General features: G+C 46.4%; 2 protein-coding genes across 2 annotated transcripts; one reads left to right on the top strand and one right to left on the bottom strand.

Annotated features, from left to right (window-relative positions):
• The first annotated feature begins 275 nt into the window (after nt 1-275).
• On the top strand, nt 276-11,090 carry LAT2 (linker for activation of T cells family member 2). Its single transcript, XM_058037862.1, is given in 12 exon segments — nt 276-402; nt 2,040-2,079; nt 3,923-3,966; nt 4,760-4,814; nt 5,440-5,483; nt 6,211-6,249; nt 7,057-7,087; nt 7,204-7,283; nt 7,665-7,730; nt 8,930-8,992; nt 9,789-9,869; nt 11,053-11,090. Coding segments are annotated over 12 exon segments (708 nt in total).
• A 3,650-nt stretch (nt 11,091-14,740) lies between these two features.
• Nucleotides 14,741-22,997, bottom strand: RFC2 (replication factor C subunit 2). Its single transcript, XM_058037619.1, has 11 exons — nt 22,825-22,997; nt 21,109-21,178; nt 20,387-20,428; nt 19,899-20,005; nt 18,646-18,747; nt 17,823-17,923; nt 16,997-17,154; nt 16,576-16,641; nt 16,029-16,109; nt 15,578-15,691; nt 14,741-14,944 (listed from the first exon to the last, which is right to left on the bottom strand). The coding sequence occupies exons 1-11, from the start codon at nt 22,941-22,943 to the stop codon at nt 14,834-14,836; spliced, it is 1,071 nt and encodes a 356-aa protein (XP_057893602.1). The 5' UTR covers nt 22,944-22,997; the 3' UTR covers nt 14,741-14,833.
• Between the last annotated feature and the right edge of the window lie 1,851 nt (nt 22,998-24,848).

Below are 24,848 nucleotides of genomic sequence, written 5' to 3'. Positions count from 1 at the left end.
GACTCTCTCCAGAGTCCTGACACAGCTCGGCCCTGATTGGCCAAAGAGTGAAAACAACTCACAGCAGAATCCAATGGAACAATCACCTGTGGGTAAACAATCTCCAAACACATTCCACATGAGCACAGCACAGGAGAAGCAAATGAGATAAGAATTGTTTTCCTTTTCTCTGAGGCTTCTCAGATTCCCAGGAGAAAAACCCTGGGCGAAGGGATTTTTCCAGAGAATGGATGCCACAAGGGTTGGCCTCACAGCCCCCTGTGTCCCCACAGCTGATGGGTTCCCTGGCTGTGTTTCAGGCTGGATTTGGCAGGGCCATGCTGCAGCTGGAGCTGTGGGCGGCCGTGGCGCTGATGCTGCTCGGGGCGGCCGTCAGCCTCTGCATCAGGTGCCAGCACTCAGGTAAGTGCTGCCCATCAGGTGCCAGCACTCAGGTAAGTGCTGCCCACCCCTGGCTGGAATTCCCTCTTGGAATGTCCCCAAACTGTGTGTGTTAGCATTCAAAAACACATAATCACGGGGGATTATATGCAGTTCTTTTTATTAAGAGCTCTGGAATCGGGGTATATTCAACCCAAATCTGACTCCAACCATACATCTGAAATGATCATGTTTTATACTCTATCGTTACATAACTTTCATGTTAATTATTAAACTTACATTGTTCTATTGTATACATAAATTTAGCCCCTCTCTGAATTTCCAACATAGTTTCTCACTATTCTTCTTATGGTTATATAATAATTACATTTAATTACTAAACAATCATCACATCTAACAATTATATAATTTACCATACTGCTTACGCAGGTGCAGTTGATCTGGGAAAGCACAAAGCCTAACATTTTAGATTCTATCTTTAACTTTTTCCAGGGTTCCACTATCATGTGGGTTTGGCTCTGCTCAGCTTTGCCCTTCTGGGGATAGGCTGTGGTCCATAGTGGCGGGTGCAACCTTCACTGAGAGCATCCTGTGCCAGTGGGTGTGAGCCATGAGAACACCAGCACACACACACACAGACACACAGACACACAGACACACACACAAAGCAACTCAACAGTGGAGACACAGAAGGGTCCAGGTGTGGAGTTCCAACAAGAGTTTATTGAGGTCTAGCATTGAAGGGGCCCAGGAACCAAAGACACAAACAAGGGAGTATCCAGGGTATAAATCCAGGGAAGGGACCAATAGGGAATGCCAGGGTGGATGGGCGTGGTTACACAAACCAATGGGAAAACAGGGAAGGGAGAACATTCTAGAACATGAACATATAGGGGAAAAGGGGTAGGCAAGGCCAACGGGCCAATGGGGAGGACAAAAGCAGGATAAATTAACATAGTGCTGCAGAGCCCTGTGGGGGAAAGTGTTTATTATCATTGTGAGGAGTGCCTGGAGCCTGTGGTGCATCTCTCCAGGGCATTCCTGTTATCTTCTCCCCAGTAAGCTCATGGGTTTCTACAGGGATGCTCCTACAGCTGGAGCACAGAAGAGGCTCTGCCAGAGAGCCAGGAGGGAAGGAACCCCCAAAAGTGCAGCCCACCTTCCCTGGGGCAGATGTAACTCTGAGATCCCTCTATGTGGTTATCCTGGTGGGTGGCTTTGGGACTCCACCTGTGAGGATGAGCTGCAGTGACACAAATCCTGCAGGGTCTGGGACAGCAGGGCAGGCTGGAGGATAAATTCACACAGAGAGTTGGGTGAGCACCCAGTGGGGCTTGAGCCCCTCCCTGAGCATGGGGTGGAATTAATAACGGATTTTAATGGGGGAGAGGCTTTAGTTCGGGTGGGTTTTAATGGGGGAGAGGCTGCAGTTTGGGGTTTGGGGCCAGGACTGGCTGCTTTGCTCTGTGGGTTTGAGACAAAACCACAAAGCAAATACAGTTTCAAAAAATTTCATCAAAGCCCTACTGCAACTGCTGCTCGCTGCCTCCGCTGTCCTGACGTGCTGAAGAAGCTTTGTGAATGTGTTTTATTGGCCTTTCTGATGTCTAACTCCCAAATCATCCTTTCTAAGAGCTTTTTGTTCCCTTGTGTTCCAGGTACCAAACGAGAGGCGCAGCTGAACGAGCGGAGGAGCCAGTAAGTTTCCTTTCCCACTTGTGTTTCTCTCCCAAACAAATCACCCAGGGTGAGCCCCAGAGCCAGGCCCAAGCTGAAATCTGTGTTAAAATAAAATAAAATAAAATAAAATAAAATAAAATAAAATAAAATAAAATAACGTCAGGATGGGATGCAAGGCAGTGTGCCCCAGCCCAAGGTGCTGCTGAAGGGGCAGTGCCTTCACAGAGAATAATCCAAAATGAAACTGAAGCTCTGACTGTGATGACATTGAATTATTAACTAGTCGGAAAAGTTCTGGGAGAGAAGGGCAAGTTTTTATCCTGTTGTGTTGTGCCCTGAGATGAGATGGAAAGATTATTTACTCCATAAAGAAGCCCCTGCTCTTGGCTGGGGTGGCTTGGACCATGCACCAGAGCAACCACTAGCACAGGGAATGAAGGAAATGCAGTGTACACACATGCACTGCCCTGATTTCCTTCAGCAACAGACAAACCACAGTAAATGATGTTAAAAAAAGAAAAGTTGGGTGGTAAGCTTTGTTAAAGGAGATGCAATGTGGCTCTGCAAAGGCCTCCAAGGGGCCGGGGTTTTGTTTCTGTGGGGAAAGGCTCCAGAGTGATCCATTGCAGACTGATGGAGCAGCCACTGAAGGCTCCATCCGTCACAGACTCTTGCTGAATTGTCCCAACTTCTTGAAATTTATGCCTGGATTGGGTGGTTTGGGCTCAGGTTTGTGGGGTTGTGTGCTCTTTTGGGAGGTGTGGTTTGCAAGCAGAGTGGTTTGACTCCATGTTTGGGTTTTTTGACAGCCTTGGGCCATGAATCCCAGCTGGGTATGGGGCAACCCCAAGGAAAAGGGGGAAAGGGATCCCAAAATTGGAATTAATAAATACCTGTGTAGAAACACCTGCAGAAAAGGTGTTGAATTCTCTCATGCTCTGAAAAGCAGCTCTCCTATAAGCAGCTCTCCTATTAGCTGAAAAGTAAAGAAGTTACTGGGCAGAGGTTATCATTGATAATGTTATTTTATTCATGTCGATATTAAGGGATGATGGGAGGGGCAGGGGTAGCAGTGGAGGTGAAGCAGAGGGGTCTGAAGCCATTTCATGCATGAACATCCATTTTTTTGTGGGCAAAAAGGTTCTTCTGGCCTTTGGTGGCTGAAGCATCAGAATGAGAATTTGTGACCATGTTCACAGGGGTTTTCAGATGAGGGAAGAGACGAGGATTTGACTCCATGTTTCAGAAGGCTTGATTTATTATTTTATTATATGTATTGCATTAAAACTATACTAAAAGAATAGAAGAAAAGGTTTCATCTCAGAAGGCTGGCTAAGAATAGAAAAGAAAGGGAAGAATGATAACAAAGGTTTGTGGCTCGGGGCTGTCTGTCCCAGCCAGGTGACTGTGATTGGCCATTAATTATAAACAACCACACAGGCCAATCACAGATGCACCTGTTGCATTCCACAGCAGCAGATAATCATTGTTTGCATTTTGTTCCTGAGACCTCTCAGCTTCCCAGGAGGAAAAATCCTAAGGAAAGGATTTTCATGAAAAGATGTCTGTGACAAGAATTATCCTAAGTGATGTTTTCCTCATCCCTGGATCCTTCCCTTGCTAATGTTGGCTGTTCTACCCAGTGGTCCAAAACCACATCCTGTCTTTAAAGGGTCAAAGAAGAGTCCAGGAAGATGCTCCCAGGTCACACAGGCCCTGCATGAGATGCTGAGCAATGCATCTTGGCATCTCACAGAGCCCAGCATGGTGCTCTCTGCCCTCCGCTCACCACTCAGGTCTCTTGTATTTCATTGCCATAAACCCCAACATTCAGCTGAGCTTGTGCTGCTGTTTTTTCCAGGCTCGAGAGCCAGCAGAGGTTTGAGGTGGTTTGATCCCACACCAGTGAGTATGAGCATTGCACATGGGCCCTGCCTGCTGGGGTGAGGGCCCCGCCTGCACACAACAGGGGGACAGTCATGTTCAGAGGGTCACCTTGGGGCCAGGCCAGGAAATGATGAGACCTGGAGTGTCCAAGCCACCTTAGATGCTTCTAGGTGTGTGAATTCTGAGCTCTGGTTTAAAAAGTGCCCTTTGCATTGAAAATAATCCAGTAGAGTGGTGTTGTTGAAAAGTGACACCTCTTGGAGCCATGCAGGACACCCTGTGAGAGTGAAGGTGTGGGTGACAGTGACTCACCCATCACCCCCCTCGCTGCTTCCTGCAGTGGGTTCAGTGCTGAAATTCTGAGTTTTGTGTCCCCAGGAGCAGCTGCCAGGTCCCTGTGGGCCGTGTCCATCTGCAGATGGCTCTGCCCTGCCCCAGGGCTCTGCTGGCTCCAGGCCCCTGAACCCCTCTGCAGATCTTTCATCCCAGCCTGACCAAACCCTTGGCTGCCCCTTGCGGTGTGGAGGGAGGGAAATGGCCCCAAATCAAGGGAATTTGGGACAGCAGGTGACAGCAGCTGGGGTTGGAGCTTCCTCCAGCAGTGTCTGCAGGCTCTGTGCTCTGCACAGACACCAGCTTTTTCTCTGGTTGTTCATTGCTTTGACCATTTTTGAACATTCAAGAAACAATCTGGAAGAGGAAAATACTTGCCAGTCCCAGGGATCCCTCTCTGGTGGATGTTCTGTGCTCTTTGCCACATCTGCTGCTGCCATAATAATTAACACAGTCATTTTCTTGTTTTTCTTGCCAGTTGCAACCCGAAGGCTGGAAAAAAGTAAGGAAACTGAAGACTTATCAACAGCAAGGTAGGAAAAAACCCAAATGAAATCTAGCTCTAGAGCCAAGGTTGGATGAAATCCACCCAACACAGATGAACATTTGAGATTGCACTCTGGGCCCTATAGATGTGGCTTGGGCTGTATTTAGAATCAAAGAATAATTTGGGTTGCAAGGGACCTTTCAATGTCACCTAGTCCAACCCCCTGGTGAGGAGCAGGGACATCTTCAACTTGATTGGGTTTCTTCACTTGATGATGGTCAATAGTATATTTAGACTTTTCTAGATTTTGTTCATTCTGGCTGCATTCTTCTGGCAACTGATTAAATCAAACCCAGGGGAGTGAGCTGTGGCTCTACATAACAGATGCATCATGGAAAAGAAATGGCCATTATTCATTTATAAGCAGTTTGGTGTGATAAATCCCCTTCTCCCCATCACCAAATAAATCCCCCAGTAACTTCACAGCCATTGTAACTCTGCTACAATATTCAAGCAAAGTTATTCCCATTTTAGGATTTTACCCCAAATTTTTCATCTCCCCTTGCTCCATGTGTGTACTTGATAACCTCACAGGGAGGTTTCTGATGGTGTGTTACTGCTGGTAGGGTTTGCTCAGACCTGGCATTTTGGGTCTCTTTTCTCTCTTTCAGTAAAGCCACCGAGGAGCTCAGAGCTTCCCATCACCCTGGATATGGTGAGCAGCTTCCTGGCACAGGCACAGATGCAATGAACCACAGAGGTGGAAGGGACCTTAAAATCATCTCCTTCCACCCCTTGCCATGGGCAGGGACACCTTCCATTAGACCAGGGTGCTCCAAGCCCCATCCAGCCTGGCCTTGGGCATTTGCAGGGATGGGGCAGCCACAGCTGCTCTGGGCATCCTGTGCCAGGGCCTCACTGCCCTCACAGGGAGGAATTTCTTCCCAAAATCCCACCTAACCCTGCCCTCTGCCAGTGGGAAGCTATTCCCCCTTTTGCTGCCACTCCCAGCCCATGTCCAGAGTCCCTCTCTGCTTTAGAAGGGGCTCCAAGGTCTCCCCAGAGCCTTTTCCAGGCAGAGCAGCCCCAGCTTTTCCAGGCTGTCTCCAGAGCAGAGAGCTCAGCCCTTGGAGCAACTTTGTGCATTCCTCTGGACTTGCTCCAATTCCATCTTAATTTAAGGTCTGAGTTTAAAGCCCGGTGCTCATCCTGCTGTGTCTGATCAGCCCTGGTTACAGCCACAGGCACAGATTGTTTAAAACATCACCCTGGCTGTCCCAGCTCCTGTACCCTGGAGTGTCCAACCTTGCATTTGTGTCCCCTGACCTCAGAGCTGAACAGGGATAGAGCTGCTGCTGCTGAAATATTTGGTGCCTCCATTGTCAAACTGCTGCCATCACTCACTTGAGTTCATGTGTAATGTGTCCCTCTCTTGTCCCCAGGCAGCAGGGACGAGCCCAGGTACCAGAATTTCCTGGCAGGTAAATGCTGCAGCCACGCTTGGGGGGCTGGGAAGGAAGGCTGGAGGGGATGGGGGGTTCCAGGGGATGGAGACTGGCAGGGAGCACATTTGGATTTCCAGGGGATGGAGGCTGGCAGGGAGAACATTTGGTGTTTCCAGGGGATGGGGGCTGGCAGGGAGCACATTTGGATTTCCAGGGGATGGGGCTGGCAGGGAGCACATTTGGATTGCAGTGGCTGGAGACTGGCAGGGAGCACATTTGGTGTTTCCAGGGGATGGGGCTGGCAGGGAGCACATTTGGATTTGCAGGGGATGGGGCTGGCAGGGAGCACACAGGCAGGCAGCACTGCAGCTGGCAGAGCTGTGGCTCGGTCCATTTAGAGATTGCTTTGTGAGCCACACGCTGATCTGATCTGATCTGATTAAGGGCAGGGCGGAGCGGGACGGACGCTCCCTCCCTGGGCAGGGTGAGCTGCTGCTTGCCCTAAGAGGATTATTGCTGTGTGGGGCTGTGCTCTGCTTTCCCGAGCCAGGGAGAATATTCCCCATGTCCTGCCAGCTGGCAGGATGTGCCCATGAGAGGTGGAGAGCCGGGGTTTTCCCAGGAGCTGGGCTGGACCAGGGCTCCCTCCCTGTGCTCCCTGCCCTGCTGTGGGCAGCTCTGGGGCTGTGGCTGTGCTGGGAGACTTGTCCATTTTGGGGCAGGCTTTGGGGCTGTGGCTGTGCTGGGGGTTTGTCCTGCTGTGCTGGGGGTTTGTCCAGCTGTGCCCAGCTGTTCAGGTCGATGCCATGGTGGGGTGCTGACAGCAAACCCTTGTTCTTGCAGAGAGCTGCCTGCAGGAAGACACTGCCTATGTGTGAGTACCCTGAGCTGCTGCCAGCACGGTGCCATCCTGGTGCCAGGGCTGTCCTGCTGCTCCCAGAGCTCAGCCTGGGCTGGGCAGGAGGGATAACAGAGCTGCTCTCCTCACAGGCAGCCCATGGCTCTGGATCACTACTACAACTGCAGCAGGCTCTTCAATCCACCCTGTGTGAGGTCTCCAGGCAAGCAAGGTGGGTTCCTTCACCCAGCCTGGCTGTCCCTGGGCTCCAGGAGCTGCTGAGACTGCTCTTGCTGAGCTCTGTGCATGGCTGAAGCAAGGTGGGGCTCCAGGGGACACGTTCATTGAAAGGGTGGAGCAGGGATTTGAGGGATGTCCAAGCCCCCATCAGTCCATCTGTTGCCCATAAACAGGACAGCCCCAAACCATTGGTAATTGTGCTCCTGTGCACCCAATTCCATCCCTTGGTCATCACAGGCTGTCACTAAGACTGACTGCTTTTTACCTAATCTCCATTTCATTGTAGGAAACAGCCCACAGGTTCTGAGGGATCTTCCCAGGTCACTTAGAATTCCATAGGTCCTTTGTGACTCCTCTTTCTTCTCTCCCTCAGAGAAAGATGAGGATTCCTATTCCTATGAAAATGTCACCATTGGAGTGTCTCAGGGCTGTGACCCAGGTAAGGGTGCTGCTGTCACAGGTCAGGAGTGTCACACCAAGTGCAGAGGAGGATGGTGACTGCTCAGCCAAGGGAAACCTGCTCATTCTCAGCTCAGCTCTTCCTGCCAGCTCTGCCCATGCAGCTGGCACACAGGGGCTGCTGCAGGCACAGGGCAGGCCTGGAACATTTCCCCTTTCTGCAGGAAAATGCACAGGGTGATGCTGTTTTGCAGAGATAACTAAAAACTCCAACTCAGTGCAAGGTGTAAAGCTGGTATGTTTATTACAGTGCTGGATGCATGAGGAGATTACTCTCCTTAAAAGACATATGTACTTCTGGGAACTTCAGGTCTTTTTTTATCTCTTTCTCAAATACATATCCATACAATTTCACAGTAAGTTTATACATACTCATTTTTATGAATTTTGCGTGACATTTGTTGCTAGTTCTTCTTTATCAGAAAGAATTTTTAGGTCAGGACTGCTCTCACAGCAGTCTCTCTGTCTTTATTACTTTCTGTCTCTCCCCCCTTATCTCTGTCTTTCGCTGAAGCAGTTTGCAGTTAAGCTACATAGCTATGTTTTCTAACTACAGACTCAAAGATGTACATTTCACTTAAATCAAAATAGATTTTTACTCTAAAAAATTCCTACTCTGTTTCAATATCTCCATCCTGGTGCCTTTGACTTGGTGGTTTCTGCAGCAATTCAGGAGCTTTGGGGTCTGCATCTTTAGGTTTTTGGTGTTGTTTTAGCCAGGGTGATTATATTCTGGCCCCTAGCTCAGGTTTCTCACCAAATCCAGCACAACAAAGCTGCAGATAGGAAGCTTGTGGAGGGTGACACTGGACCACAGTGTCCCTTCAGGGCTTCCAGCATCAGTCCTGGGGTGTTGCAATCAGAATAGGAAGTCAGTTTGGTTTCCTTTTATGCATTAACACACTTTCTGCACTGCCCTGCTCCTCTCTGGCTTTGTGCAGTGATCAGAGGAGGCAGGAGCAGCAGGGACCTGTCTGATCCCCATCCCTGCCTGCAGAGACCCAGGCACATGGCCAGGGCTGGGAAACGATGAGGCAGCAGCAGCAGCAGATCTGAGCTGGCTGGAGGCTCAGCCACGTGCAGGGGACAGTGGGGCAGAGCCAGGAGGGTTTCACAAAGGTCCCTTTTCTGGCCATTTGCTGCTCAGTGTTGTCCTGTCCAAACTCTTCCCTGTCACAGATGATGCTGTGGACTATGAGAACAGCATGGCAATACTCACATGGAAGCTCCAGCAAGGGCAAGGTGGGTTTGTTATTTGCTGTTTGGGGATGGGGCTTATGGGCAGAGTGCCTGAAGCACTAGGCCAGTATAGCCCATGCAAGGGCAACACAGCCAGCATCCTTGAGTTAATTTTTCCCCCAAGTTTCCATGATAAATATCCAAGGCAATGTGCAAATTGTAACACACTCCTGTAGCTGAATGCTGCTCTGCTGGGATGTGGTGTCTGTCATACTCCAAAGGCACCTGCCCAAACCCTGACCAGGGGGTGCTACACAAAAATGTTGCTCTTCAGGTCTGAAATGTTCTTACACTGAGGTTGCCCCAGCACAGGCACAGCTGTGGGATCCCCTGAGCCACAGAACTCTGTGCACACACCCAGGGCTCAGCCCTTGACTCTCATGCTGTGGTCAGGGGCCCTGTTTCTCAAGCTGACCTTTTAACAAGTTTCATTTAGTGTGTGGCTTCCTGTGAGGCATGAGGGTAGTTCTGGCCTGGGGGACAGTGGGGACTGTACACATAGATGTGTTTAAGAGCTCTGGTGTGAAAGTTGTCTAAGCAAAGTGATTCCTGTTTGCACACTCTCTTTTTTTTTGCTCTGAAGAGCTGCCCAGAGTGTTTGCAAATTTGCTGTGATCATTTTGAAGCCTCTTTCAAGGAGACCTTGACATTGATGTGAGTTTTCTTAGCCCAGGCACAAAAACATGTCAGCAGCAAAGGCTAAATCCTGGCAGGACTCATGCTGTGTCAGTGCTCTGCGTGTTTCTACATTGTGTGTTTTTACAGCACTCACTGGTAAATGCTTCATCCTCACCCACAGCCCCAGTGACAGAAAGCCTGGATGAAGAGCCAGACTACATCAACACAGCTCCTGGGTCAAGGCCTGCCCTGCTGCCAGAGCAAAGATAGAAACAGAGTAAATGGTAATGTAGGGTGGAAGGATTTGGTTTATGGGGTTTATTTAGGGGTGGAGGATTTGTTTATGCCAAAGGGGGTTCAGCTGGAGCTCTGCCCTTGCTGGCAGCTCCAGCACAGCAGCCCATGTGGGCAGTGAGAGTGTGAGGAGCCCACCCTGTGCAATGCCTCCCCTCTGGCTGATGCCAGGCTGACTAACAGGGACCATGGAGACAAATCTGTCCAAGTCCATGCCCCAGCTCCATCACTGCCGTCCTCAATGGGCGCAGGAGCTCCAAACTGCTCCAGGGCAGCCTGAGTCAGGGCTGCCACATGCTGTGGGCAGGGACACCCAAACCCTGCTCTGAGCAGGGATTCCCTCACCTGAGCTCTGCCTGCTGTGCTGAGACCACACATCCTGTCCCATCATCAGCACCAGCCTGATGCTGCTGATAAAGAATTTCTCACAGCAGAGAAAGTAAAAAATCTGCAGAGAGCTGCAGGAAGGGTGCATGACACTGAGGGACAGTGAGTGATGTGCTGGTCATCCTGCTCCAGACTGGAAGATGAACTGGGACCAGGATCACTCTCCTTGTTGGGTTTTTTCCCTCTTGAGCACCTACAGAGGCCCAGTGGGATTGTCCTTATGCCACAAGCCAGCTGCTCTAGTTTTATAGGATTTTATATTCCCCAGACTGTCCCAAAATTGGATCTTTCTGAAGCCATGCAGAATACTTAAGATTTGTCCCCACCATGCAAAGCACAGTCATCCCATTCTGCACACTAGGGCATTTGCTTCTGGTGGATGTAGCTGGACGTGGAAAAAGCCACCCTGAGAAACCTGACCACATCTTGCTGCCAGGCATCTTTTTGCCATTATAATGATGCCTCTGTTGTGGCCTTTGCTAGCAGAGTAATGTTCTGAAATCTCAATGTCCAACCAGCAAATGGCAGCAGAAGTTCCCCACCAAGGGAGGCTGAACTGAGAAATGGGCTCCTGGTGCCTCTGTGCCTCCTGCTCTGCTCCTGGATCCTCCTCCAGGAGCACAACTGGGGTTTCTGCTTAGACATGGGCATTTTGTAGTGTATGTCACTACTTGTCCCTGGAAGGAAAATGTAGCAGGCAGCAGAGTTAAGCTGAAAGCAGGGATTAAAAGTCAGTGAACTCACTGTTTTTTCTCCTCTTATTTCAAGTATTCTGCGTAAGTCTGAAGAAATCTTCTGCTGAGCTGTAAGAGCACACCCAGAGAACAAGCACACAGGGAGAGGGGGGATTTCCATCCCTCAGTGAAATCTCCTCTCCACACTGTGCCTGCAGTGACACACAAGGGGTGTCACTGAAAGAAGAACTGCTCTGCTTGAAGCCCCACAGAAGTCCAGCTGCAAACCAGCAATGGAGGAAGCATTCTGCCCCCAGTGACCACAGGCAAACCCCAGGCTCCTCATCCCCATCTCATTTCCCTGTGTCCACTCAAAGATGGGCAGTCTGGGCAGTGTTTTCTCCTGGCAGGCATGAAATGAATCCTTAACTTGCTGAGCAGTAATGCAGTCAGCTACTTAATTTGTCAGGGTGACTCATGCACAGTGTATTAAGCCAGAGGGATTATGTTCTGATTTAGTTCCTGTGCTCTCCTACAGAAGCAGTTTCCTGTGTGAGAGGAACTGGAGAGGCAGAGGTGGTGTTTGTAACAGCAGTGGCTGTCTGGAGTGAATGAGATTCCAACCTGTTCACAAAAGCCAAAGAGGATTAAATGCCTGCTTATCCATGGGCATGTAATTCACAGTGTTGGTCTATGGCAGTTTTTCTTATGTTTCAGTATCTGTTTTAAAATGATACAAAAAACCAGCAGCAACTGTGAGAGTCAGATCCACCAGCCTCAGGAACTGCACCAGTGCTTCAGTGTGGCTGTTGGAACATCATCCCAGAAACAGAATCCCTGTCTCCTGAGCCCTGATGTACAGATCTGGAACACTTATTTATTAAAACTGAAAAGCTTCCAAAGAAAATGTGTTTTGCTATAGTTTGCAATGATAGATGTTTGTATGACAAGGAAATGGGAGGACAGGAGGTGACATGGAGTGATGTGCAGGATCTTATGGGGAGAAAATGCATTAGAAGCCTTCTTCCTCAAAATCAGGTCAGAAAACTGTGTTTCAGGAAAGAGCACAGCCCACACTCAGGGCGAGTGAGCAGAGAAGGGGAGTTAGGGGTTAGAGAGCTGTGCTGTGGGAGAAGGGATGTCAGGTGCTTCCTGCTGCAGGTGACTGGGCTCCAATTTTAGCAGAACCAAGAGAGAGCACAGGTGCCACCGTTGGTGAGGCTGAAACAGTGGCTGGGCTGGAGCTTGGCTCAGGAGAAGGTTTGCTCGTGGTCCCTACAAATGCTACAGGTTTCCACAGGACTTCTACAACAGAAGAAAATCAGTGCACTTCAGGGATGCACAGCCTGGTTTCCTGCTCACCCCTGCCCAGCTTCTCCTCACACCCTTTGGCTTCCTGATGGTCAAATGCAAAAAGTCTGCATGGCAGCAGGGTCCCCTGAGCCAGCAGCACAGACAGTGCAGGCAAAGGGTGCTTTTGGCACTGAAATTGTGCCTAGACCTCACAGGGCCATGACGCCTTTGGATTCACCCTCAGCACCTGAAGAAAGTTCCCCTTTCCATGAAGGGCTGCAGACTGTGGGCTGCTCACTGCAAGGGAACAGTGAGTGAGCTCGTTGTGAGTGATGCCTGGTGCTGTTACCCACTGGTGATTCATCTCCCAGCCAAGGGAGCCATTCATGAACAGGAGATTAGCAGCACTGACAGATCCTTGGCACACAGCAACAGGTCCAGCTGGAGACCTCCCAGAAAGTTCTAGGCATGAGGTCAGTGCATGGTTAGAACATCGAAATACAAGATTTATTGTTCTCTTCACTAAGCAGGGAGGCAGATTACACCAGTTAGATTTTCTTGGTACAAGAAAAATGTACAATTTTCCAATCCTCTGTTGCCAAAGCCTGAGTTTAAATGTTGTGGAGCCAAAGCAGGCAGGGCAGAACTGGATGTGGAGACTCTTCCCTCCACTCACTGGGGTCTGAGCAAATCCCCCTTTGCAGCTCTCCAGAGCAGTCAGCTGTAGTGAGGTGTAAATCCTTTGTAAAGCTTCTGGAACACTTCTCAGGCAATCATCTCATTACCCTGGAAGGCATCCAGGGACTGTTTCAGGAACTCTCATCAATAATGTTTGTTATTAGTCTGGCTCTGAACAACCTCAGTTTTTCTCTGCAATGACTGAGTGTGGATGTGTGTGTGCACTGACTTTTGGGACTGGCTTTAGGTGTGCAAGGGTTTCTGGTGCTCAGCCAGAATTGCCAGAGACTGTTGTTTGAACCTAATGCAAGGAGACTTTCAATCCCCTGGGTCCACCTCTCTCCACATTAGGGTGGCAGTTAAGTGACAAATTCACTTCCTGTTTTCAATTTAAGTTGCTTTAGAAAAGCAGTTCTGAAAATGGAGCTGGGGAATCTGTGCTGAGTGCTGGAAAGCAGCAGCTCTGCACTCAGAGGGGAACAAACACCTGTGGAGAGCAGGAGGTGTTGGTGGCCTCTGGGATCAATACTAGTCCTCTTAGGAAAAGTGAGTGTGATTGTGTCCCTGCAGAGCTGGAAAGGATTAGCCCAGAGGGGAGTCTGCTCCAAACTGGTGCTGTGAAATGCAGTTACTGGTTATACTTAAGAAACCCTCTGAAACCAGGTAGGAACAGGAACCTGACCCTTCATGTTCCTCACCCTTCCACTGGCACCACCACTGTGGGCAGGCACAGCCCACAGGGTAAGGACTGGCCTTGAGTCACCCAAAATATGGTGTTTGCTGGTTTATGAGACATCCATGGGAACATCTCTTCCTTCCCCATTCCAATGAACACATTTAATGAGACAGCAAAGACAGAGTAGGCTGGCTGTGATGTGCAGTCAAAGGAAAATTAATCTTATTTAAATTTTTGGGGACAAAAGCTGTGATGCTGTGTCTGTAGAGAACTAACAGCTCAAGCCCCAGTACTAAACTATTAGTTGTGTATTTAATAGAGTTTGTGCTGATAGTAACTCACTGGGTGGGAATCAAAGCCTAAGTTCAATTCTAGTGAAGAAAGAATGTACTTTGAGCATTACATCCATTATTCCAGATGCCATGGTTTAGTTGAGGTGTTAGGGCATGAGTTAGACTTGATGATCTTAAAGATCTCTTCCAACCTTGTCATTCTGTGATTCTGTTAATTGTATTAGGATGTATCTGCTTGGAGACACAAGTCTCACATCTCATATTAGGTGGTCAAATTCGATTTATGTTTATTTTCTTTCTGCATTTCACACTTTATTGTCCATCTATGCTGGCAAGGTGTCTCCAAAACTGGACAGGCAAACACGATTCTGTAGCTTTCTGCCATCCTGAAACTATGACATTACCTAACCTGGACAAGCAGGGACAGGAAAGGGAACTCAAATGCAGAGCACCCCAGAAATTAGTAAAGATTTTTAAAGATTACCAAAGGAATATACAAAATATAGTGGCACCATTAAGAAATGTGTAATATTTCTGCTGTATGTTTGCTGAAAATACCTTCCCTATCCACAGGACAAAGCAGCACTTGCTCAATGTGTCTCAATTATAACTTTAATTTTGTGCAAAAAAATTTCCTTCTTGGTGTTGGTAAGATCATTCATGACCAGGCTTGAAGTGTAATCCCTAACAGCAGGATTCCATTTTTGTTTCTCCTGCTTAGCTCTCAACACCAAGGACATAAACAGTTTTCCTGAGTGCACTGGACAGACCTCAATTGCTCTGGACTGTCACAGTCCTCTCTTCTACCCTGCTTATAAAACACATACAATTCTATGGGTTAAAGTAAATTTTAGATCTTTATTGGTCTAAATAAAAAAGTATGCAACATTTTTGCAGCAAATCCTGGTTTCCCCTCAGAAGGCAGGAGCCCCTAGCTGGCTGCAGGGGCTGCAGTCTTCTGGCACAGGCGTGCCAGCAGCCCAGCCATTTGTAACAGGGAGTTCACACCTTCTGCTATCTTCATGTGGGTGTACCCAATTTCCTGGTGACAGAGACATTGTCAAGCCTGCTGTTTACTCCCCCAGTCTGTGTATATTTTACTAATGACTAAACAGAACATAGCCCTTTCTGCTGAAAGACCAGCTTTGAGTCACTTCTACTTCAGAGAATGCATCTACTCCTATAAACCAGCTAAAACGCCTTTTCTTATTAAAATCAAAGCCTGTATTTCCCCACCTCCTTTATAACAAGCAAGGTGCCTGCATATAAGGACAGGTTTCAAACATGAAGAGTGATTCCATAACACCAGCTGACTGTCAACTCTCTGTTAATTTAGTATTTTAGTATCTATTGGACTAGAATCAAGTATGCACTTGAAAAACATTTTCAAGGAGTTATCTGAGGCTTTGAAATAACTAATAAATTCAGCATTACATCTGCTATTAATTTTAGCTGATCACTAAAGTGACTTCTGGCACTTCTGTGGGTGTTGAGATGCTAAACTCCAGGTGACTTCTCACTGACAAACTGATGATGCAGTGAGAAAAAAAGCAGGCATGAATCAAGAAGCACTTTATGCTAATATACAACAAATTTTAAACAGAAACCCCTGAGGCTGCCCCTGATCACATCCTCTTCTTAAAAAGGCCCCATCAGGAGCTGAGTGAGTACCAACCTTGATAAATTCCAGTTTCAGATATTCTGGCATTTGATAGGTCTTACACACACGGAAGATATTGCCAATGACATCTTCTGGAGAGTACCCAAGGCGCCACAGGTGGGCAAGAATCTGTGCAGGCAAAAATAATCCCCATTTATCTGCCAGGTGAGTCAAGGATATTCACTTTGGAACAGCTGTATATCATTGCTGAAATTGCATGTACTGTTTATCAGCTGATTTAACCTCAAGCATCTAGCAATTGATTTCACTACAACTTCCTTTTTTGCTTGTTGGTTTGTTTATCTGATCAAACTCCTGCCTAAAAGGAATTTAGTTTATCAACTCATCTACATGGTATTGCCCTTATCTTAAAAAACAACACACACTGTGAATTCCCCAAAGCAAACAAAAAATTTTGTAGCAAAATAATGCCTGGCTATACTGTATGCAAAACATGAAAACCAACCTTGTATGCTTCATCAATATTTGCATTTATGCAGTGTTGTATCATTTCCTTCACCAGCAGAGGATGAGGCTCATCACATACCTGTATCCAAGAGAAATAGTACACTTAAAATATCAAAAGACTTTGTATTAAACTTCTGGTATTTTCACCAAGTTTCAATGGAGCTGAAGTGCTGAATCAGAGATATTCCATAATACAAACTAAATTTTAAATAATCTGACTTCTCAGATTCTTCTATATTGTGATTCTGTAGTTCTATATGGCAGACTCACATGAAATGAGAACACCTAAGTAATAGGTTCTCAAGTTTTTACTGAAATTTCTCAGCAGTAATTGGATTTGTGTGCTTTTGGAGAGCTGCAAAGGTCTCAGAAGTGCCATTAGGGATGGCTTTTCAAAAGGCACAAGGGCTACTTAAAGTCTAATGGTGTAACTGCTACATACACAGAGCTGTCTGCAAGCTAGCAAAAAGGTTTATGTGTCCAATGGAATCTCACACAGCCACAGGGATAAACTTCTGGCAAAACTGTTTTCAGCTATTACTGACCTTAAAGACATTTTCACTGTTTATAAAGCCAAATCCAGAGTATGTGGACTGTAAGTTGTTTAATGCCTGTGAAAGAAAAAATAATACTTCATTTATTTTTTGAAGTGCTCTACTTCTCACTCCCCTCCTCAGGATGAAATGCACTTCAGGAAATGATGCCAAATAAGCAGTTTTCCATTAAACAACAGAAAAAAAAAATCACAAATTTATGCTGATTTTATTTCCTCCCACAAATTTGGTATCCACTTCCCACCAACTCACTTTTAAGGAGCATTTTAAACCCTCACAAAACCAAACAGTTTAGTTACTCTTGGACCACAAGTCATATCCTCCTTTGCTCATTCTGTCCAGAGAAATCCTTGAGAGCTGCAATTCAAAAGTTTAAACAGAAGCCTTTGTTTTATTGTCTTTCTCCTTTTACCTGTCTCATATCACCTTGAGCTGTGAAGATTATGGCTTCTAGCCCATCATCTGTGTATGCTACATCCTCTTTCTCAACAATTTTCAGCAGCCTGGCGAGTATCTGTGCATCTGTCAGCTTGGTGTAACGCAGCACTGCACACCGAGACTGAATGGGTTCTGAAGACAGAGATGTGGCATTAGCTTCTCTCTTTTTGTCAAAAAAACCCACAAACAAACATGTCTTCATTTCACTTTCCAACAATTCTTTTAAAGAAAAAAGGACATGGAAGCTCCAAGCAGAACACAGCCTCTCCTTAAGCACATTCAATTTTTATGGTCCTTCCCTTGAACCCAGATGTGCTAATGGAATTTTCCCAGATATGTGGAAATATATACAAAGCTCAGTGTCCTCTGTTCTCCTGGATTTCTGAATATAGATGTTTGTCACATTTTTTTTTTTTCAAGTGAAATCTAAGGTGCAATGTGTTCACCTATAGGCAAACTTAAGATTGTGATTCAGAAATGACAAAAAGGGTTCAATACCCAGTAAAAAATACATCAAACATCCTACACCGTGGCAGAGTTGGATGCAGATTGAGCCCAAAGCATGAAAAATCTGCTTCTGCAGTCACATATGGCACCATCCATCAAAAATGGCTGCTCAGAGGGTTCCCTGACTACAAAATTAAACTTTTATCTGCTGAAGTACAGGTGGCTTGACTTTTCAGAAGCACCATGCTTTCTTGCAACAATCTGGATCAAGCTATTTCTGGCAGCTGCCTTGGCAGGTAGCCAGCAGTATGGAGAACACATGACAAGAACAGCCAGGAAGCAGCAGCACTTACCTATGATTTTGTCAGAGGCATTGCAGGCCAGTGCAAAACGTGTTGTTTTGGAATAAATCTCCATTGTTCTTCTCAATGCTTGCTGTGCTCCATCTGTCATGCTGAGGGCAGACAAGGAGTTAGGGCAGATTTTGCCCTTCACTCACTCATTGGTGCAGCCTAAGAACTCTTTTCACATAAGCTTCAGTTTAGTGATATTAAGCTGTGCTTTGATAAACTAAGCAGCTTTTTCTAGTCATGTGAAGAACCACCCTGCAAGGCAGGCAGTCACTGAGACCTCCACAACATGCAAAATGCCATCCATAACATGCAAAATGAAATCATTAATGCTCTGAAGAGTACTGCTAAGAACCTGGAGGAGGAGAATGTCCCATTTTCATCCAGTGAAATTCTCTACATGAGCCAAACTCCTTCCAAAGAGGAATCACAGAATCACAAAATGGTTTGGGTTGGAAGGGACCTTGAAGCTCATCCAGTTCCAACCCCCTGCCATGGGCAGGGACACCTTCCATGAGCTCAGGTTCCTCCCAGCCCGGTCCAACCTGGCCTTGAACAGTTCCAGGGATGGGGCATCTTTCCAGTAAACTGCTCTGTTTCATACCCAGATCATTCCATGTCAATATCCAGCATCTCTTTTCAAGCAATGATCTCCTCTTGCTGCGAGTGCTCCCATAAGATCCCTGTTCAATCCATATTCATTTCCTAACAAATTATTTTGAACAGCTTGATAGAAACACTCAATATTGTCCAAGGCTGGAGCTCTACAGACAGGAAGATGCAGCACATTTCACACAGGAGCTGAGGTCAGGAAAAACCAACATACCTGTCTGCTTCATCAAGGATGATTATCTTGTGCCGACCTTTTGGAAGCGTGACCTTTTGCTGGGCAAACATTTTGATTTTGTTTCTTACAACATCAATGCCTCTGGAACAACAATTCAATTGATTCATGATAAGTTGGGTGAAAACACAGAATAGATTTTTTTTCAGCAGCCACAGCAGCTGAAGTGCTCCTGTTCTACCACAGTTTGTTCCTGCCCCTTCAGCTGTTTCAGCACAACTGCTGTGGAACCATGCTTCAAGCCAGACTGTCCCACTGATCTGGATACAAACACCAACAATCCTTGGTTTTGGTGGTCTTGAACAAAATAATTTAACAGTAGCAATATAAATATACAGAGCCAGTAACCTTACTTGCAGTACCACCACAAAATGACTTCTGTTTGGCACAAGGGTAATAAATAAACAAAGGCAGAAGCATTTAAGATTGCTTTGCCAGTTCTTCCCACAGCTCCATCCACAGCCCCAGCTGTAGCTCAGAAGAGTTTAGGAAAAACATCTGGATAGACTGAATTATATCAACACTGAATCATATCAACATTGAATCATATCAAAACAACACAGACACTTTCCTAGAAAGAGTCCATTCAAAGACCTACTTTTCCTAAGGAAGGATTTTACCTTGTTTGTTCTGTTTACAACAACAATGCTGTGATTCTGTAGTTCTGTAAGTGATGCTAACAGGGTGGGTAAAGTGTATTGTGCTCAGACAACCCACCAGAAAATGTCAGAATACTTCAGGATGGGTCTGAACAGAACTTGGGAAATAAAATCAGCCCTTAGTGCCTGATCCCTGGAGTACAGTCAGCGTCCTCTACACACCCTGATCCTACATTTCAATCCTCAGCTGCCCTTATAACCCCCATTTCTCTCACTCTAAGCACTGAAGGGTTTGACTATAAACAACCTGTTCACTTTTCATTCTTATGATCCTCATGAATGCAGTGGGAAGCTTAACTCTTTCAAATAGATTTGAGACAAAAGTACCATTATGGATTCTGCACTCTATCTGTTTATATTTTCACATATGAAAGTATCTATAAAGTTTATAAAACATCAAGAAATAATATCTGTGTTGATGGGTGAACACCAAAGATTGCCTAACTTTTAGTTGGAAAGAATGCACTAAAATGAATCTTAAAGGCTTTACTATAGCATTAAGCCCATCAAACTGGCCTTAATTTAATGGAAACTTGCTTCTTCATTAAAAACTTGGTAAGGTTTATCCATTCTCACCTGTCATTTGAGGCATTCAGCTCCAGAACAGCATCCTTTAATGCAGGACCAAGCAGAGCACGAGCCAAACACAGGATACTGGTGGTTTTACCTGTTCCTGGAGGGCCCTAAAAATGTGATAGTGCAACAACTACTGGTAAGTTTAATGAAATTTCCTAACTTGTGCTCTCTACAAATCTCCTAAGTCATGAAAAAAGGCTACAGCAGAGGAACTGAGAGCAAACATCAGCCTGGAAGCTGTGCCTGAGCTCAGCATCCTGCCCCTAACAGAGGAGATAAGCACAGGATGTGTTTCAGCAGGTGCCTGAGGTAGATTTAAACTTGTTTCCCTCTGTATTCTGCCAAGAACATTGCTCCAAAAGCCCAGAACCAACATCTCCCTCACCAGTACACTCAGGCACAAAGCCCATCTGTACTGGGAGGCCACCCTGGCTAGATTTCAAATCCAGGCCCAACACTGAAATACAGCACAACACAGCAATACTCACAGCAATTATAATGTTTGGTACATTCCCCTCCTTTGCAAAGACCTAAGAAAGAATGATAAAAAGAAATTATGTAAGAAAATGACATGAACAAATAGTTTCCATTCTATTACTTTTTCCCTTCCTATTTTAATTTTTTGAACCTTGCTCTTTCATATTTTGGTTTTTTAATTGAACTGTTAGAAATCAACCCCTAGAATAATACAGAAGTATTTAAAAGCACTTAATGCCACAGGTCTTTAGTACTCTTGCCTTTCCTTTGCACCTGTTTAATTATATACTTAATAGTATAATCTTTCTGTTAACAAATACTGTGTTCACAGAATTATTTGCCATAGAATTATAGAATCCTGGAACAGTTAGAATTTCATGTTGGAGACATTCAGGGAAGAATTGATATGGCAAACATTTCTTTTCCAAAAAACCTATTCTATTTCTTTCTGTTGTTATACAAATTATATTTATTAATGGAAACAGTATTATTGTAACAGCTACAAATTCTCTAAACTGCATCAAATGCTTTATTTCAAACATCCCAATTGAAGAAGGCATATTTCCTTACACACCACTCAAATATAATGTAAAACTTGTAACTTTTTAGGTAAATCAGGAAGCTTTCTTCCACATACTCAAGTACAGATGTAAAAATACAATACAAATGTGGATCTACACAGAAATATGTTTTTATAGATAACCTGTAAAAAGATACAGGGACAGCTACACACCTCCAACCTGCTCACAGTATCTTCATTTCCAACTATTTCCGACAGTTTCATGGGTCTGTATTTTTCCACCCTGTAAAATTCCACACACTTCACCACATCTAGTAGCATTTTAATTGAGCTTTAGAGTGATGGACAAAGAGGATTATGCTAAGAGAGCACAGGACAAAGATGGCTGGACATGAGTTCAGTGCAAGTGTTGCAGGGTGTCTGTCATTGCTAAGCACAGCACTAATCATTGACTCAGAGAACCCCAGAATGGTTTGGGTTGGAAAGGACCTTCAAGTGTGAAAAATGTGCATTTTATGATTGGCTTTTTGCAAATATTAAAATGAATATTATATGTGTTATGTTAGAAAGTTATGCTGCATTAATTTTATTAAGTGGTGTGTTAGATATAGTTTTAGCTTATAACAATAATGTTAAAATAGAAACTATGCTATGCAAGATGCCAAGGTAGCAGCCACACCTAAATCTTTCAGGGAAAAAGAATTTATTGCTCTCTTATCAAGTTCTCACCTTGCTCAGCCCTGAAGATGCTGTCAGGATTAGGAGGAAGAAGTTGACACTGACCTGACAGAATCCTGTGTTTGAATAGAATTTATGCATCATGTATGAGATGTATGAATATGCAACAGGCTGTTGATTTGAGGGGTTAATCCTCTGTTAACGTGGGTCCTTTTTGGGGGCTTATTTTGCCCAGAAAGAGGTACCTGGACCATCCGTAACTCTTTGTTTCTATTGTCTCATATTGTCCTGAATCCTAATTGTCCACATTTTTATTACTCTAATTATATTACTATTTTTATAACCATTTTATTACTATTAAACTTTTAAAAACAAGTGATTGGTGTTTTTCACAAGCCCATCTCGTTCCACCTCCTGCCATGGGCAGGGACACCTTCCACTGTCCCAGGCTGCTCCAGGTCCAACCTGGCCTTGGGCACTTCCAAGGATGGAGCAGCCACAGCTGCTCTGGGCAGCCCGTCCAGGGCCTCACCATCCTCAAAGGTTTTACTTCCACTGGTATAAAAACGGAGAAGGAAGGAAAAATGCTCAACAGGAATTCCGCGCCTCAGCCTGAGGGGAGAAGCCACCCTGTGTGCTGTCCCATGGTCAGCACAGTGCAGGGCTGACTTTGTTACAAGGAAATGGGATTTCCTTCCATTTGTTTGTTTGTTTGTTTTCCTTCCCATTTGTTTCCAAAGGAAAATAATGGTATTTTCTTCACTATTGATTTCTGGAACTGTTCCAGACCAGGTCAGACGTGGCTTGGAGCAGCCTGGTTTAGTGGAAGGTGTCCCTGTCCATGACAGGAGGCTGGAAAGAGATGGCCTCTAAGGTCCCTTCCAACCCAAACCATTCTGTGATTCCTGCCTTCCCAGCCCCGGCAACAGACGGGGAAGTCACAGGGCGCAGACAGAGTCCCGGTTCCAAGCCAGACTGAGCTCCTGCAGCCCGGCGGGCACCGGGGGACAGCGCTGGACACGCGGGTGTGGCCATGGCCGGCTCCGGCCGCCATGGTCCCCTCAGCCGCCACACCCCCCGCCTTCCCGCCACCAGGGCCCGCCCTCACCCCATTGGCTCTGCCGCGCAAAATCCCGCCCCCTCCCCGCTCTCGACCAATCACCGCGCGCCGCGCCCACCCTTCGCCCCGCCCGCTGCCCCATCATGGCGGCTCAGGGCGGCCGCGCTCCCTCACCCGCTGTCCCCGCTCACCAGGGCAGCTCGTAGTGGCCGCTGCCGCCGCCGGGCGCGGCTCCCGCGGGGTCAGTCGGTCCCCGCTTCTCTCCTGCCGACGGCCCGGCCTTCTCCTCCTCCGCCATATCCACCTCCATGGTGGCGCAGCTGGTGCTCCCGGCCTGTCTCCCTGTTGTTGCCGCCGCCGTGAGGGGAGGGAGGGCCGCGGGCGGGCCCGCCTCCAGGGCGGGCTGGGGGAGGCAGCCGGGATGTGGCTCTGCGGCCGGGTTTTGCGCTCTGCAGCCGGGATCTGCGCTCCCCAGCCGGTCTCCCGCTTCTGTGGCTGCCCAGTGAGGCGCGGAGGCGGCAGCCCAAGCCCGTGATGGCCGTGCCGTGCCGTGCCGTGCCGTGCCATAGTGCCGGCCTGTTGGTGAGGGGAGGCCGCTCGCAGCACGGCTGGGTGTTCTTGTCCTCGTCCGTTTGGATTCGCTGGGCTTCCTGCCCTACTGAGTGTTAAGATAATAACAACAACAATTAATCAATAACATGTTTGTATTTTTTCAGTGGTCTAAAACTTTGCTTTTTCTATCTACGTCCATTTACGCCCCCCTCCCCCCCCCCCCAAATGAAAACAACAGAAGATGCATTGCAAAACATTGTAAGCAGTTATGTTATAGCTGGGAGATGATTCTGGGTCTATTTGTTGAACACTTATAATGTATACAGGTTGCCCAGGGAAGCTGTGGCTGCCCTGTTCCTGGAAGTGTTCAAGGGCAGGCTGGATGGGCTTGGAGCAATCCTGTCTACTGGAAAGTGTCCCCATGGCAGAGGGTGGAATGAAATGAGCTTTAAGATCCATTCCAACCCAAACCATTCTGAGATTCTGTAATTCTAAATGTTCTTTTCCAGGTTAACTCAAGGTGGCTCATCCAGCTAAGTCAAGACTTTTTTTTTTTCCTTAATTTATAATTTTAATAAGGTGTTAGGGTACCAAGCTCATTGGTGCCCCTACACGCTACCAGCCCCTGACAGAACTGGGTTGTTGTTTCCATAGCATTAAAATTTGGAAATCAGTACAGATTTTCAACCTCAGTAGTTACTGGGGCCTTGGTACATCTTTCAGCTCTGTTTATGCTCCACATAATTAATGACATTTGTGTTAGCTCAGTGCACAGAGCATCTGTCCTTCAGTCTGGGCCCTGATTCCTTGGGAAGTGTTTCTAATTTAAGATTGGTGTGAGGCAGGAACTCAGACCTGACCATATTTGCAGCTCAGTGTGAGCAGTGATGCTCCTCTGAGGGAGTAACTTCCTCTTACTCATCACAACATTTGTATTCCTGTGTTTCTGTCAGTACCTGGTATTGGTATTTTGAGGCTGACATATGAGCATTTGCCTTCAGCCTGTAAGTAAAACTGGTTCTGCCCATGGCCTGACAGTGATGGAGTTTAATGAATTTCTCCTGAGACTCTAAAACTCTGGAGGGTGAAGTTTCTGTTTTGCAAAGTGCAGTCTCATATCTGAGTAAGTCCTTTAATCTTGTTTTGCACATTGTTTTTATTAATAGCTGTAGTAGTTCCTAGTGGTTGTGGGATAACTGTTATCTAAGGGTAAAATTGGAATTATTCTGCACCCTTCGTGTGCCTGGGTTAACATCACCAGTGGATTAACCACCTTGATTGGAGGTAAAGATAATTAAATATGTTTATACCACAATTATATGGTATTAGACGGGGAGAATTGGGGTTTTTTGGTGTTTTTTTTTGTTTTGTTGTTTTTTTGGTTTTTTTGGGTTTTTTTGTATTTGGACTGATCATTCCTGTAATTCTCAATCTCACTTTGTTACTCCTGTCTTTAGACTTCATTTTCTGCAGTGCTCATCAGAACCCAACACAAAGCAGTGAAATACTGCTGGTCATAACAGCCTGTCAGTGCAGCACCCTGGGTATGCTTTGATTTCTTGCCAAATTAAACAGGAGTTCTGCTCTTAGGAAGTTCCAGCTTCTAGATAAGCTATCACTTTCCTGGCCAGCATTAATTCTACCACTCGGTGTGTGTGGAATT

Source organism: Melospiza georgiana, chromosome 19 (genome assembly GCF_028018845.1).
Source record: "Melospiza georgiana isolate bMelGeo1 chromosome 19, bMelGeo1.pri, whole genome shotgun sequence".
Classification (NCBI taxonomy): Eukaryota; Metazoa; Chordata; class Aves; order Passeriformes; family Passerellidae; genus Melospiza; species Melospiza georgiana.
The sequence above is the reverse complement of the archived record's forward strand: the minus strand, read 5'-3'. Positions and strand labels throughout refer to the sequence as shown.

Excerpts from the sequence above, each read along its gene's own strand:
- RFC2 (XM_058037619.1), bottom strand. The coding sequence starts at position 22,943 with ATGGAGGTGGATATGGCGGAGGAGGAGAAGGCCGGGCCGTCGGCAGGA. Across the intron at positions 17,924-18,645 it reads ATCCTTGATGAAGCAGACAG|CATGACAGATGGAGCACAGC; the intron begins GTATGTTGGTTT and ends GTCTGCCCTCAG. Across the intron at positions 17,155-17,822 it reads TGCCTCTGACAAAATCATAG|AACCCATTCAGTCTCGGTGT; the intron begins GTAAGTGCTGCT and ends CTCTGTCTTCAG.